Source organism: Anas platyrhynchos, chromosome 3 (assembly GCF_047663525.1).
Source record: "Anas platyrhynchos isolate ZD024472 breed Pekin duck chromosome 3, IASCAAS_PekinDuck_T2T, whole genome shotgun sequence".
NCBI lineage: Eukaryota > Metazoa > Chordata > Aves > Anseriformes > Anatidae > Anas > Anas platyrhynchos.
Window position 1 is genome coordinate 37,131,183 of NC_092589.1, and position 14,483 is coordinate 37,145,665.

Below are 14,483 nucleotides of genomic sequence, written 5' to 3' on the forward strand. Positions count from 1 at the left end.
GGTTTTTAATCTCACTGCGGAATTGCTGCCACCTGGGCACCTGGGATTGTTTGCAAGTTCTCTACTGCTCTACTTCCCCCAAGAAATCAAAAGCTGGGACCTTACTTTGTTAGAAATGATGGTTCTTCTGTACTTACTCTGAAAATTTCTGAGAGTACAAGCAGCAGAAAAGCCCAGCTAAATACTTAGATTTCAACTGTAGTTGTTTCCCAGTTAGAAAACTCAACCCTGAACAGACTAAACCCGAGGACACTTTAAATACTGCCAATCTCAAAAATCATAACACAAAAGTATTTTCACTGAAATCCACATTGCAGCATTTTCTTTGAAAACCACACTGCTTTCCGGCCAGGTTGGATTTCCGATGTTCTGCTTCCTATCATTTTAGAAAGGTGACCATATTTGAGAGGGAAAGCAGTCTTATGCTTATTAAGATTTTAGTCCTCCCTGCAGGAGCACTCCTCCCCTATTTCTTTCTTAGTCACTCATTTTTGCACCTTCTGCAAGACCAGGCTTCCTTACCCACAGCACTTGAAGGCAGAACAGTGTCAACCTCCTGCCCCTCTGTTTTAGAATGAGAACTACAGGCAAGAAAAAAAGTGACGCGCTGTCCTTTGCAAGACAAGGAAACTAGCGAATTTATAGAATGGATGCCAAAACAGCACACTTTCTTTTCAAAGACAATAACATGCTTAAAGAATTTCCTATTTTCATGAAGAAACTTTCAGTGGCGTGGGATGCAGGAAGCAATGTTTTTTTCTGTTCCTTCCATCCACGTGGGTGGTTGCTACCGACAAGAAACTAGAGTGAAAGGACTTACATGCTGAATAACACTGACCTTCAGTAATTACTCTGAAATTTACCTTCAAGAAGCAGCATTTAAAGAACAGGCACTCACCAGGCAGCTGGTGTTAAGATTCCTTACAGTTCCTGTTGGAGATAACAACTTCTGTCTCTTGCTACAAGATACTTACACAATGGGAATGGTTAAAACCAAAAGTTTTACAGAGCTACTAGAACTTCTTTTCATAAGCTTCCCTTCATATACAGAGATGGGTTCGTCTGGGAGGAAAGAGTAACTGAGGATGACATTTTTAAGATGTTAGAACACTTTTTGTCCAGTTTGATGTCAGCAAGGAGGAATTAGGAGACACCCATGAGGAGAGGAGTTCAGGAGTGTCCAGGTTGAGCTCCAGCCGGCTCAGCTCCTGTATTACCAAATCTGCCAGCGTACCCAGAACTGACACTTTTTTTGTTTTTAAATCAATTTCTTAGGGAGGACCAAATGTCAGGGTTGAAAACTCAGCTGCTTTCCCAGTAACTCTGGGCAAGGACGAAGCTCACTCTCAGGCAGTTGGGTAAGCAGGATTTTGTGAAGGGGTAAAATATGATGAGGCTGAACCTAGAGTCACATGCAGCCTCTGAGTGAGCCATCAGGGCACAGAAAAAGGAAAAGTTGCCAGCTACAGTTCCCAGGCTACAGGGAATGGGTTATTCAGTTCCCTAAAGTTGGGAAAGAAGGTGTCTAACATATCAATGTCCAACCAGATAACTTTTTCACTTAAAAGCGATAGTTATAATCTCCCAGCCCCTAATTCCCTTCTCCGCAGTTGACAGGAGACACTTCTGCACATAGGAATATGCCCTGTCACAGTGTGCTACAACTGATCTAGGAAAAGGTAATTTCAATCTCTGGGCTGTCAATCCTATGTTCTAAACCAGTACCGAAAGAATGAGAGCTTAGATGACTGCACCTAGCAGCTATATTTTGACAAGCTGTCAACCCTTCAGACCTGCCAATTCACCTGCAATTTCTAAAACTCTTCTAACAATGCAGCAAAATTGGAAGCTGCCACCAGAATTATTACTAACCATCAGGACCACCAGAAACTGACAGATACTGGAAAGGCTCAGTTAAACCCAAGGGGAAGAGAGTAAAACTTTATCTATTTATCAAGCTGAAGATCAAGTACTAAACTTTCTCTAGCCTTCTACCTTCACCTTATCCCAGTGACATTTGTGCGCTCTGAAACAGTAATGCTTGCGAACGTTTCTTTTGGACAGGTCTCAGGGAGCACCAGAACCTATGCACTTACATCAGCATTGGCATGGCTTCTGCTGCCAAACCCTGCTGGCCCTTCTCAGTCGTGTTGGTCTATGCACCAGTGCTGTCCCCTCAGTATAATGCCTCATGCTCTGGGACAGCATCACAGAGACAACTCAGCAAAAGCTCTTCTGTTTCATGCCTCACCTTTAACATCTTGGGTAGGGAAGAAGTGGCAGAGTGTCCTTGTTCAACCTGGAAATTATACAACCACAGAGGCTGAAATGGGTCTAAGTAGGTCAAGTGCCAGAATGAGGTCTGAGCTGAAAAGTCCAAGACAAATGTTTTTCTGAGGGCTCCGCAACTGCTGCACAAGTTGGCCCTAAACAACATGCTTCAGTTCTGGCTTCTGGCACAGAAAGTGCTGCTCACAGACTTTGACCAGCTACCCACAAAATGGAGCTCCAGGACACAGGGAGTTTCAGGCATGACTGGCCAAGAAGAAAGGCCACATCAGGTCTTCTCTAGGCAAGCTGGGCTCTTCCCTTTATCCCAGTGGTGAAGACTTCATTGAGATCACAGAAAATTTCAGCTAGCCATGTTTGAATTACATGATCTACATGAGCAGAAGCGGAAAGGAAGCTTCATAGCAGGATGCCAAAGACAATTACTGGAAATTATACATCTACAAAGGGGTAAAAAAAACCACAGTGCTAATTTCCTTAATGTTATGTTACTGCTTTGAAGTTCCACTACCTCAAGAAACCTCTCTTCCTTTTTTTTTTTTTTCCTGTAAACTTGTAGCTTACAATAAAGAAGTACAAATGCTATTTGGCTATTGTGGTGGAAAATACATTGTTTTGTAGTAGAAATACATAATCCTCTTTTTTTTTTTTTTTAATTGAGTAATATCATTTGGGCATGTACCATCATATGTACAAGATGACAGGCTGGCATCGAACTTTCCATTGTTAATTGTGAATTACTCAAAAAAACATTGTATACAGCCAAACAAGCATGGAAAAGCAGCTCTCAGAGAGTGCATGTTGCTACTTGGTGTTATCTAGTCTTAAAAAGGGGATTACACCCTGTACGACATGACAGTCACACCTCTAAGACTGACAGCTCTATCTAATAGAGCTGAATACTAATCTGAATACTAATAGGCTCAAACATGTGGACTAACCAGTCCAATAATCATCAAGTTCTGCGTTTTATCTCTAAACAATTTACAAACAACTTCATAGATACTGTATCATGGTACAGTTAAGAAGTTTGCACAGTCTTTGCTTTTGCATTGGCTTGCTTCTCATGCCCTGCAGGGTATCAGCAAGTGCTCCAGCGTGCTTGTCACTGTTCCTGTGCCGCACACACAAATCTCCCAACCACTTCCACGCTTCCAACCACTGTGGCTTTCCGCCCCAAAGGAAACAGGGGTTTCAGAGCTGGGCATTGTAATCAAGGTCTTCCGGAAGAACTCCTGACTGTATGTAAGAGCTACTTGATTTACTGAAAGTAATTACAAGTAATTCTGATCGGAATTTATTAAAATATATACAGTTTAAGAAAAATAAAAAGAAAAACGAAACTCAATATGCTCTCTAGATTACTGCGCCGAGTAGGAGTTCAACAAAGCACTGTACAACCCCGTTTGACTTTTTCAGTAGATAAATAAAACAGTAGCGCACGCATTGAATGCTGGTGACACAGTGACTGTCGCTGGTAGCTTTAGCTTCTTTCGTGCTTGTTAAAGCCAGCCACGGAGTCACAAAGAAAAATAAAATAAATCAATAAGTGCCATCTGGGATCGGTTTGGGTGTCACAGTCAGTTTCTGTTACACAGCTCTGCTTTCACTGCAGGGCTCGGGTGACCGCTGGGACCCCAGCCCCGCGCACAGCCGAAGCGCTTCAATGGGATTTCGGCAAAGCGAACGCCACCGGGCAGCCTCTCCTCCGGGCAGGGCAGCACCCAGCCGCGGTGCGCTGCAGGGGGCTGAAATGTCACCCCCGCACGCAGCGAGGGCACAGCGGTGGCCAAGTTTCGCCCGGGCTGGCACGCTCCTTTAACTCCTGCCACCCCAAATGACTCAGCACGGGTCTCGCAGGGACCGCGCGGGGCTCCCCACACCCCGTTATCACCCCTCCACCGGGCAGCCCCCCACCCCGCACCGGGAGAGCCTTCCCCCACCTGCCCCGCAGCCTTCGTCCGTCCCTCCCTCCCTTTATCTCACCTGAGCCGTGGCGGTGGGAGCCCTGACGGGCGCCCCGGTGCTGCAGGCGCGGCCCGGGGCCGCCCCGAGCGCCCCCCGCAGGAGCGCGGAGCCCCCGCGCCGCCCCCACGCCGCCGCCATGCGGCCGCCGCCGCCGCTCGGGGGGGGGCACCGGCACGGCACCGGCCTCCCGCCATCACGTGGGTGGCGGGGAGCGGCCGCCCGTGCCGCGCTGCACGCCGGGGGTTGTAGTCCCCTGCCCTCAGGGGGTGATGGCGCTCAGCCAGCCCTGAGACTGTCGTGACAGTGAGAGAGAAACAGCCAAATCCAGTTATCAGTGAAAGACAGAAAGCCAGCTATCAACGCTGGAGAACGCGCCCTGTGAAAGGACAGCCCTCCGCCTCAGTCCTGCCTGAGTCTTGAGGCATTGTCAAAAGATGGAAGTGCTGTCCTAGTCTCATGGGGCACAAACAGAATCTCTTGGTTTTCCAGCCCCGCACACCCAGCCTTTCACATGCCCGGGGCCTCATGAAGAAGCGTCTCAAGGCCTGCCATCCCCGTCTTGGGAGGGGATGGTAGGTACCAACTGCCCGCACTCTGCAATGCGCGGCCTCACTGCACCAGGCTGCACCTGAGGCAGTTGTTCTGAACTTGTTTCATACCTGAAAGGAGGGCTCGGTTCCCCCAAAGTTTCCCCTAATTGTGTCACTTACACTTGCAAAAGATACATTTCCATATATGACTTTTATTGCTCTTGGCATTGAAACTTTACAGCTCTTGGATTGCTACAGCTGCTTAAAGTACAACTCATGCCTTTATATACCATGCTGCTTTCATGTTTACTCTTCCAGTTTAAATTATTTAGTTTTTCATTACCAAATTACTGTCTCGAGGGCATTTGCTCTTGCAACTAATGGTTACAAAAGCATTAACAATTCTTTGCTGAGCTGTGGATGAGAAATCCTGCATTCAGTAACCACAGTCTTAATCCTTTAGCACTTCACCTGTACTGTACTTGATGCGTGAATAACTGGGCCCTGTAATTGCTTGTGTCAGCCATTATTTCAAGATGTAGCTACACGTATTGGTACAGGTTCAAATCTTTACTCAGGTTATACTTAAATCCTTGCATTGTGTCATAATGCTGCCTTCTAATTCAGCCTTTAGTATTCAGACTTTAGACTTTATTCAGTTACTAGGCTGAATGGAAGCTAACAGGAAGACATTAAGGTTCAACTCAATTTAACTTTTTTTTTTTTTTTTCTTTTTTTTTAAAGGTGAGACATCTGAGAAGAAATAGACTTGAATGACATGATGTGAACAAATATCTATTATGAAACCACTCTCACTGGGATGATGTCAAGGTAACACATACACAAATCAAAACAATAGAGAAGATAACTAGGCAAATACTGATTTTAATTGCAATTTTCAAAAGATGTAGAAGCAAGCTTGATGGTTACATTTACAGTAGCTTTATGAAGCATCACCTTTCCCTGTAGAATAGAAATAACTGTAATTAAAGGATTTCCTGAATTTAATTAAACAGCAAGTGATGATGACAGCTGAAATATAGAAAGGAATTTAGCTTTATATTAAATGCCATAATTGTTCAATTAAGTGAACATTTCAATTGCAAAAAAAAAAAAAAAAAAAAAGTTTAACAAAGTGTTAAGTGAGTAAAGACCAAAATTCATTACAACACCTCAGGAAGGGACAAAAATTATAATTTGCTTAACTAACACTAAAAAAATGGCATCATTCTCCCTTGAACGTTTCTACCCACAGTGAAGGGACTGGTTCTATAGTTATTTTAGATTATTTAAAGACTATATTAAGCTTGACTTACATCTGTAATCTAAGTGAAAATGGTGAGGCTGAGCATACCAGGAGAGTTAAGAAATGAAATGTCTTTGCATGCCTGAAGCCTTGTATTTTTCCAGTTTTATTATACCATACAAATATAGGCATATCTCATTAAACCAGCATAAAACTAGCTTTTACAACTCCAAAGGCAACCTCTCACTCTCAGAACTAGCTACTGTTGCTTGACAGAAACATTCGCCCAGAATTAAACAAAACCATAAAATAAATTTGAGGAGCAACTTCATTTGAGAAGATTCCTTTGTAACTTTACTGGGATAAAGTTATATCACAGGTCATGAAAAGTCAGTGTTTTTGCACATCTGAGACAGCAGCTGGAGGTTTGGTTTCTGTGCTTGTCTCAGCAGCTGTCTGAAGAACTAGTATTCTATGAAAAATTAAAGCTTTGAGGTTTGTATATTTAGGTCAAGATGCTGTGCAGTGGCATGCTCTTGCATTGTATCCAAAGTTGTGTGTGATGTTCTACCACGGCAAAATAATACTTATCTACATCTAACTGAAGAAAGCACTGTCACTTAGTGAAGCCCAAGACAGTTTTAGGATCCACAGAAACTTGCCACTTTGCTTTCAACTGTCTTCCAGACATTTTGCAGACTTTCATTTATGTTTGGTACAGAGTAATTCTGTAGTCCAAATTCCAAACAATGCAATTGCCTGCCCTTCCCGCTGCTGCTTTCTTTTCTGTCTTACATGGAGCCTTGATTACCCATGTCTTATTTAGCTGTTTATTTGTTTCAAGATTTTGCTGAATTCATGCTTAATGCCTTCCGGGTCTAATTCAGCACTGTTGCACATTCAGAAATTATCTAGCTTTTCTTAAGACACTCTGCACTGTGCTATTCATAAAAGTCAGTTTGCTGGCCAAGGAGCATTACTCCCACCCTGGCAATGAAAGGGCAGAGTCCAGTCCATATTCCAGTGTTCTCTGTGAGAGAACAAAAAAAAAAAAAGTGCTGGACTACTCCGATGCTTCAAATAAGGAAAAAGCTTTAAATATTTTCTAATAATGAATTAGTTACAAAAAGAAAATCAAGGAGAAAGCATAGCATGTGAGCTGGTGGAGCTGTCACACTGAATCATGATTACATTGCTCTCCAAACTAGGCATTCATTAAGAGTTTCACAACACCTTATGAAACTGGGCATGGAACCTGAACAAAAAACAGGGCAAGGTGGAAGATGTGATCCTGTCCATGCATGAGGCTGGAACAGAGCCAGGGCTTGTGTTGGGGCTACAGTTAGGAAAGGCTAAAAGAACGCCTAGTCTAGAGCAAGCCTAGGGCAAGCAACCATGTCTGGCTTTCTGCAAATTGAGCAGGAAATAACTGGAATTGAATTTAACTTGAATTTGAAAATTCAACTCTAATTATTTTGTCTATATTTTGCGAGAGCAGAATGCCGCCCCTCTTTGTGTCTGTTATTAATAAGCAACATAGTCACTCATTTAAAGAAAATACCACTAGGATAGAGATTCGCTGTTAAACATCAGGGCATACATGAAGGACTGCCTTAAGACATATCACAGTTGTTCCTGAGCTTCACAGCAATTTTCAATTCAAAGCACAGTACTGCATGAATATTCTTATCTGCAGTTGAGAAATCCTAGGTTGCTGACAAAGCAGAAATTTCAGTTGTAGTTTGCTTTCCTCTTTAGAAAGAGGCATGACAGCCTTCCTGGTGTTTATTCCTGGTAGCTGACACAGAGTAACATCCACAGTTCTCTGCTGCCATGGAATTAACAAGGATATGTCAAAAACAGAGGTGGTTGTTAAAAATAGACATTTTATAAATACTCATGAGAACACTGCCACCTGTTGTGGTGTTCCTAGATAAGATGTCGATTAATATTTGTACATGCATCAGTGCATGTACAGAAGTCAGAACAAAACCAGCCACTCTGCTTACACTGCTCTGAAGATCATTGGTATGGAGCCAGCCATGGTGGTTAGAAAACAGGTGTTGGTGCTGTCTTCTTCTCTCCCTCTTTTTCTTCTGTGTGCTGGAGAAACCCTCTCTTCCCTCATCTTATTGTCCCTCCTTCTTTGCTGTATTTTCTTTGATGTCTACCAATTTTTATACTCACAACAATAATAAAAGAAAGAACATTAATTTAACACTACGCAACACATAAAGATGAATGTTTCAGCATTCCCTATTTGACTGATAAAACAGTATATAATGTCCATGGGCTGTAGGATACCAACAAATCCAACTGATTGTACGTGATAAATCTAAGTCTATATTTACCTTCACGCTGCTACACTACAAAAAGAGAATCAAGAAATGCATAAAAGCCAGAGGGTGTTATCAGTAGGAAAGGGGGGAAAGGGAGGGAGGAAAAATGAAGGAAGGAAGGAGGGGAGAGGGAAAAGTTGAAAGGGAGGGAGGAAATCAAGGAAGGAAGGAAGGAAGGGTAAATATATTTACTCTGAGTTTGACTTTTTTATTTCTGTATGACTCTTCTCTTCTCCCTGGGATTTCTTCCTTTACATGAAATGCTATCACCAAGCATTCAGCATGACACAACTGAGGAATAGTAGCACTTTTAGCCCTCCTGTTCTATATCTTATTTGTTTATTTATTTATTTATAAATCTGGAGCAAGAGTTCCACCCTTTACACAAAGTTACTGATAAGCAGGTCATTTTTATGGGCTGACCACAGCTTTGCTGGTCTAACTGGATGCTTATCATGTTTAAACCCTGAGAAATGTAAAATAAATAAATAAATACAGTGACACAGAACAACCCCACCAAACAAGGTTGTCACAGATATAACCAAAGGAAAGTTTAGACAGAGTCAAATCCTGTCTCAGCTTAACTTCTGTGGGGCTACCTCAGGTAGCTCCAGTTCTACCTCTTTTCCAATGCGGGTGTTGGTCCTTGTGTTTGAAACAGCTGTTTAGTTAGCTGGAAATCTGATCATATGACATATGATGGATATTTTCCACATTTGCTTTAAAGCAAGAATGATCATTCGTAACAGGGAAAACTCTTCTTCACATCCCAACAAAAAGTTTCCAGACTTTTTTTGTGTGCTTTCTTTGAAGCCTCTTGGAAATCAGTTTGGTTCATCCTAAGTTCTAATGTCTACCTGCCCTGTAACTTTCACAACAACACAGTACCATCTACCTAGGAAAGGATTTATTTTCTGCCTATTTTTTTGCTAAAGAAGCACACTTCCAGCCTGTTAAGCATCCCCTCAAGGTAAGTTAAACCGTAGCAAACAGCATTCCAAGAAAGTTAATTTATATCCAAAGGGCTTTGTCAAGTTAGAAAGTCGCAATGCAAAAAAAATGGAAAAAAATAAAATAAAACTAAATAATAAAAACATCAGGGCATCTTTGTGGGCTGGTGACATTATTGTTTTGTAGGTGTTTATATCAAAGATTATATTTTTGCAGATACTGTAAGTCATTTCCCAATTTAGCTTTCCACAGATATTTCTCTCTGTCATTTCATATCCCCTAGGCGCTACGGGATTATCAGCTCTTGCAAATCACAATAAAGAACTGTGATTAAGCAAAAAGAATCTCACTGAATATTTCCCTGTCACATCTTTGGCTATCATCTTGTGAAAAAATAAAAAAATATAAGGGAAGGAGCTGTTTGTAGATTCACTCTCTCCTCTTCACATTTCTTCTTCTCCCAAAGGTTTCTGTACTGCCAGTTTATAAGCTGCGTATCCAGAAAAAGTCAAAATGTGACAATGTTTTGGGAAAGATTTATTTTTTTTTTCATTGTTTTGTCTCTTTGATGAAGGAAAAAGAAGCCTGAAATGTTGTCTTTAGAGAAGAGAATTTAGTTCCTGCTACTCACCTTCACTACAAATAGACTACAAAGTCTATTAGCTTCCAGAAAATCAAGCCCTTGAGAGATTACAATCTAAACAATGGCAGCCAGTCTAACCTCAGCGAAGCCACCAGGCCAGAGGTTTCAAAAGTTACAACACCTATGCCCAGTGTATTTGGGAGGTCAAAGCCTTTATTTTCTGTAGTAGCTGCTCTTCTGAAGCTTTTCACTCACTGCAGTGGTAATTGCTCAGACCTGGCTAACCACTGGGTCTCTGAAATACTCCACTGTGGGGAAGTGAGAATGAGTTATTTATTCCACAGGAAGGATGCACTTAAGGCATTTTATTAACTTTGTATTTCCTCATAGCTAGTGATGTATTCATTAGGACTTCAGCCCTGGAAGTTTGATCTTCTGACCCCTTCATTTCAGCTTCAAACCCTGTGGGTGTAAAGTTAAAAACAAAACAAAACAAGCAAGCAAACAAGAAAATTAATTATAAAATAAGACATGAAAGTGGAACAAGCTGGTTCAATGATGACCTGAATGGACTCTTGTTTACTGGAAAGTCTGTCCATCTTAGACAGTGGAATGCCTTTTTAATTTTTTTTCCTTCTTTTCTGTTGAGCTTGGCAGCTTTGCCTGTTTTCAAAATCTGGAAAGATCAGTGCACTAAAGCCTCTTTTGGCACTATAAATTTGAGTCAAAGAGGTTTTGTGTTGCTGCTGTTTACAACCTTATTTCTTCTTCTGGCCAAAGAAAATAACTTTATCTTGATGAAGACTTCCTCTTCCAAAAGACACCCAACAGTGCTCGGCAGTCAGTCCGCATTTTGCTGTCGTGAATCAATACACACAGCATTCGGGTGATACCCGTGAGGAAGGCTGAGCATTTCACTTAAATGCAGCATGACAAAAAACGGAGAGAAAAAGGACTTAGCAGAGGAGTGGGGCTAAGATTCTTGATTTTAGTATTTACTTTAGGTTTCGGATACAGCTGAAAATGACATCTACACATTCAAGAAGCCAAATAACCTTTAGACCCAGGGACTTTGCGTCTTTTCAGTTAAATTGTGTAACTGTTCCATAAGATTCCAGCATGCTTTAACATGATGTATTTTCCTCCACATAATTGAAGCTCTCTCTGTAATGCAACATAGCACCTTTGAAAAACAGTCAGATTTCTTAAAACAGGACAGAAAGAGGTAAAAGAAAGACCATCAGCCTGAAGGTTCAGAGGGACTTGGAACTGACAGAAAGGACAGTTACTGCTTTGGAGTTTCAGATGTCCACTGCTGCAAACCCACACCCTATTGGGTAATAGCAGTTCCCTCTATTTTCTTTTCCCCAGCCTTGAAATTTAATAGCAGAATTGTAGGCTATTCTCCTCCACAGCCAATTCTGAAGTTAAAGTTGCAAAATCAGGTAGCTAGGGAAATAAATAGCCCTGGTTTTGGCATCCATCTCTGCCTACTCTGGGTTCATTCCCTTACATAAGTGTTCCTTCTCAAAGTTTATTTACTTTATTATTGTTTCCACTCTCTTAAATTCATCTCTCAGCTTCTGCTCACCTGTTCCACTGCCCACCCCCTTTACTAGCCCTTATTTCCAACCCCTCACCTTTACCTTTCATTCCTCCCATCTGCCCGCTCTGCATCTGAGATAGGGGAGTGAGAGAAATATATTTCTACACAAGAATTTATCAGTGGGCAGAAATAAATGCTCACAGTTACAGGGAAAAAAAAAGAAAAAAAAAGGCAATGATTCCTAGGGCAACCTTTGTTAGAAACCTTGCTGTCTGAAAGCTCAGATGTTCACATATTTCATAGGTTAGGACCTCTAATTGTAATACTGAGATGTCCCTCTGTGGTCACCAGGACAAGTGAGGTGTCTTCAAACTTTCTTTATTTTTTTTTCCTTGTGTGCAACCCTGCCTCTGAGAAAAGAGCTGATTTACAACCTCATTACCTGTAATTTCCAAAGGCTACGCTTGCAACTTTAATTCCAGCCTGGAAGTGATTTGACTCTCCCTGTACCTTTCTTTGGCTGGAATTTGTACGCCCGTCCCAGTGACAGTTAATAACTTTGTAGCCACAAGGACTGATAACTAAACAAAATAATTTCCTTTCATGGTTCCCCCTCCAATTGTCTAAGGAACATTGATTTAATCAGGCTGTTTAAATCCTCACATTTATTTAATTATAGTAACCTAATTTATTTTGCATTCACTCACTTATGAGAGCTTCATTATAGACTTTTCCTTTGGACTCTGGCAAAGTTACAGAGGACAGGAAACCTGCATAGTTCAGATTCCTTCTACCAGAAATGGATTTTGAATCAGAGGTGACTTTGGGACAAATATGAAAGCAGCTCCGTGCCTCATTTGTTAGCAGTCCAGAGAAAGCCCTTTTTCAGTTTACACATCTTAGGGAGGATAACTGTCTTTAAAGCAGCTCGTGGTGTCAGCCGGGTTCCTGGGGGATAGCTCCACTCTTTTGGTGCTGAACACACTACCTGTAGTGCGTGGCATAGCAGGGCAGGACCCTGCTGAGCTGAAGCTAGCAGAGCACATACAGTCACGTGCTGCATAGCCTGCACCTGCAGAGGTGCCAGCTCAGCTGAAGGGAAGCACAGACATACAGGTAGTGCCACCGCATCTGCATCGGAACAGAGATCATTTGTGTGGGTGCAGCGAGGAGCTGATGAAATTGTTCTGCTTCTGGAGCTCCTGCTTTCCTGCTAGCACAGAAACGTTAGCTCTTTGCTTGTTTGGCACTGCTGATGTGGTTTTGGAAAGAATGTCAAGACAGCTGAAGCAGAACTAAATAACGGAGTTCTCATTAAGGACGTGAAACAGTCATGCCTTTTCACTTTTACTGCCAGTGCCTTTTTCTGCCTTCTCCCATCACTGTAGTCTGGTAGCTGGGATCCTGCAGCCCCTAGCTCAAAGTGCAGCTGCCACTTGCTAACAGCCAGCATTTCATTTGTTCTGAAACACCTCAGGGGCAGGAAGAAGTAGCATCGCAGTAAAACTGCCACAGCGCATTGACACCAAACCTTTTTTCCTATCACAGACCCAAGTGCATCCTAACGCTTCACTGCTCCAACAGCTAAATATGCTTGTGTACAGGGTAGGAACAAAATGCACGTATACAAATTCCTAATTTTTCTGCATTAGGATGTATTTACTATTGCGTAGGCATTTGGACACATCATGGGAAGACTGGAAGACCCTGACCTCTTTGGTTGGTAGTGGCAGCAAGCAGAACCTGTGGATGAACAGAAGGATACAAACAAGCACACAGGAAAAGCTACAAAAATCCTGTCACAGGCAGGCCATACGAAAGTCCTTATGCTGACCCATCAGAGGAGACAGCATCTCTCCTGAAGAACTTAGTTCTGACTTGGCAAGAAGAGTGACAGAAGAAAGGCCAGGGAGCTGGGGAAGAGACATAAGAAAAGAAAATGAACCCCGATCCTTCAGGACCTGATGCCAGTCCACACATTTTCACCCAGCTGGAGTGGCTCCACTTTCTGTAAATCATTAACTAATCGTGGGTCATGACAACGAAATGTTCTGGAAACTTCAGTGCAGTTTGTTTTTGCTGTCAATATATTTGACTAGCATAGGAAATTGTAATCTAGAACATAGCCATAATAAAGCCTTCCCTTTAAGATGGTTAGTATGCAAGGAACAACAAAACCCAATTAAACCTGTTTTACTTATTTTAGGACAAAACATAGCTGTAATATTAAATTAAATGTTCTAATCTTTGGCTCATTCTAATCTATCATCTTTGGTATGTAAATTTGAACACCTTGAGAGTGTATTTGCTCTGTTTCCTTATTAGTACTTTAAATATTGTATGTACAGCTTTTTTCCCGACATATATTTCCTTTCTTTTTACATATTTGCAAAAATGTAAAATATAACAAAATAACAGCAAGCTTTTTCTCAGAATTTTTCATTAAAAATTTAGACTTCAGGAAAATATGGAGTGGAACATGTTCCCTTGGAAAAAGGCAATTTGGCAGCGGGTTTGTCTGCTTCTTCGGAAGAACTAAACTGTTTAACAGCTAACATTATTTGTTAATACGATTTATGCCTGGAGGGGGAAGAGAGAGTCCTTTAAATAGAAGATATAATCCAAGCAGTTGCTTCATCATTGGCTTTTGCCTTGTACAACAATTTGCAATCATCTTGCACTGGTAAATGACTGCATGAGTGAACAGGGCTACAGAGTACTGAGCCCTTTGATCCAATTTTTCAGCTAAATTGGAGAAAAAAGTTTGTCCTTGGATTAATAGGAAGGATATGCTCCTTGTCCTCCTAATTTATGTATGATCAGAATATTAACTCAGTCTTGAGGAAGTTTACAGAGACTTTGTTCAAACTGAGAGTCTTGAGAATGAGAATGTGCAAAAAGTAATTCTAAGCAGAAATATTGCAACAGAGGTAATGCCAAAACAAGAGCCACTGGCATTTCATACTCTCTCTGCTTATCTTCCTAAGTGGCTGAGTTACCACCATTAACAGAGTTTTATAATTCTGTTTCG

The 14,483-nt window shown here is 41.7% G+C and overlaps 1 protein-coding gene and 1 long non-coding RNA gene across 3 annotated transcripts in view; one reads left to right on the plus strand and one right to left on the minus strand.

The window, feature by feature from the left end:
- Nucleotides 1-4,433, minus strand: part of MOCS1 (molybdenum cofactor synthesis 1) — a 32,215-nt gene extending 27,782 nt beyond the window's left edge. For both annotated transcript variants that reach the window (XM_027454044.3, XM_027454045.3), the window contains exon 1: nucleotides 4,276-4,433. In XM_027454044.3, the coding sequence (XP_027309845.3) occupies nucleotides 4,276-4,395 (120 nt within the window). In that variant the 5' untranslated portion in view covers nucleotides 4,396-4,433. The remainder of the gene's footprint in view (nucleotides 1-4,275) is intronic.
- A 54-nt stretch (nucleotides 4,434-4,487) lies between these two features.
- Nucleotides 4,488-13,802, plus strand: LOC140001999 (uncharacterized). Its single transcript, XR_011807840.1, has 3 exons — nucleotides 4,488-4,829; nucleotides 5,532-5,618; nucleotides 13,126-13,802. It is a non-coding gene; the product is annotated as an uncharacterized lncRNA (long non-coding RNA).
- The last annotated feature ends 681 nt before the right edge of the window (nucleotides 13,803-14,483 follow it).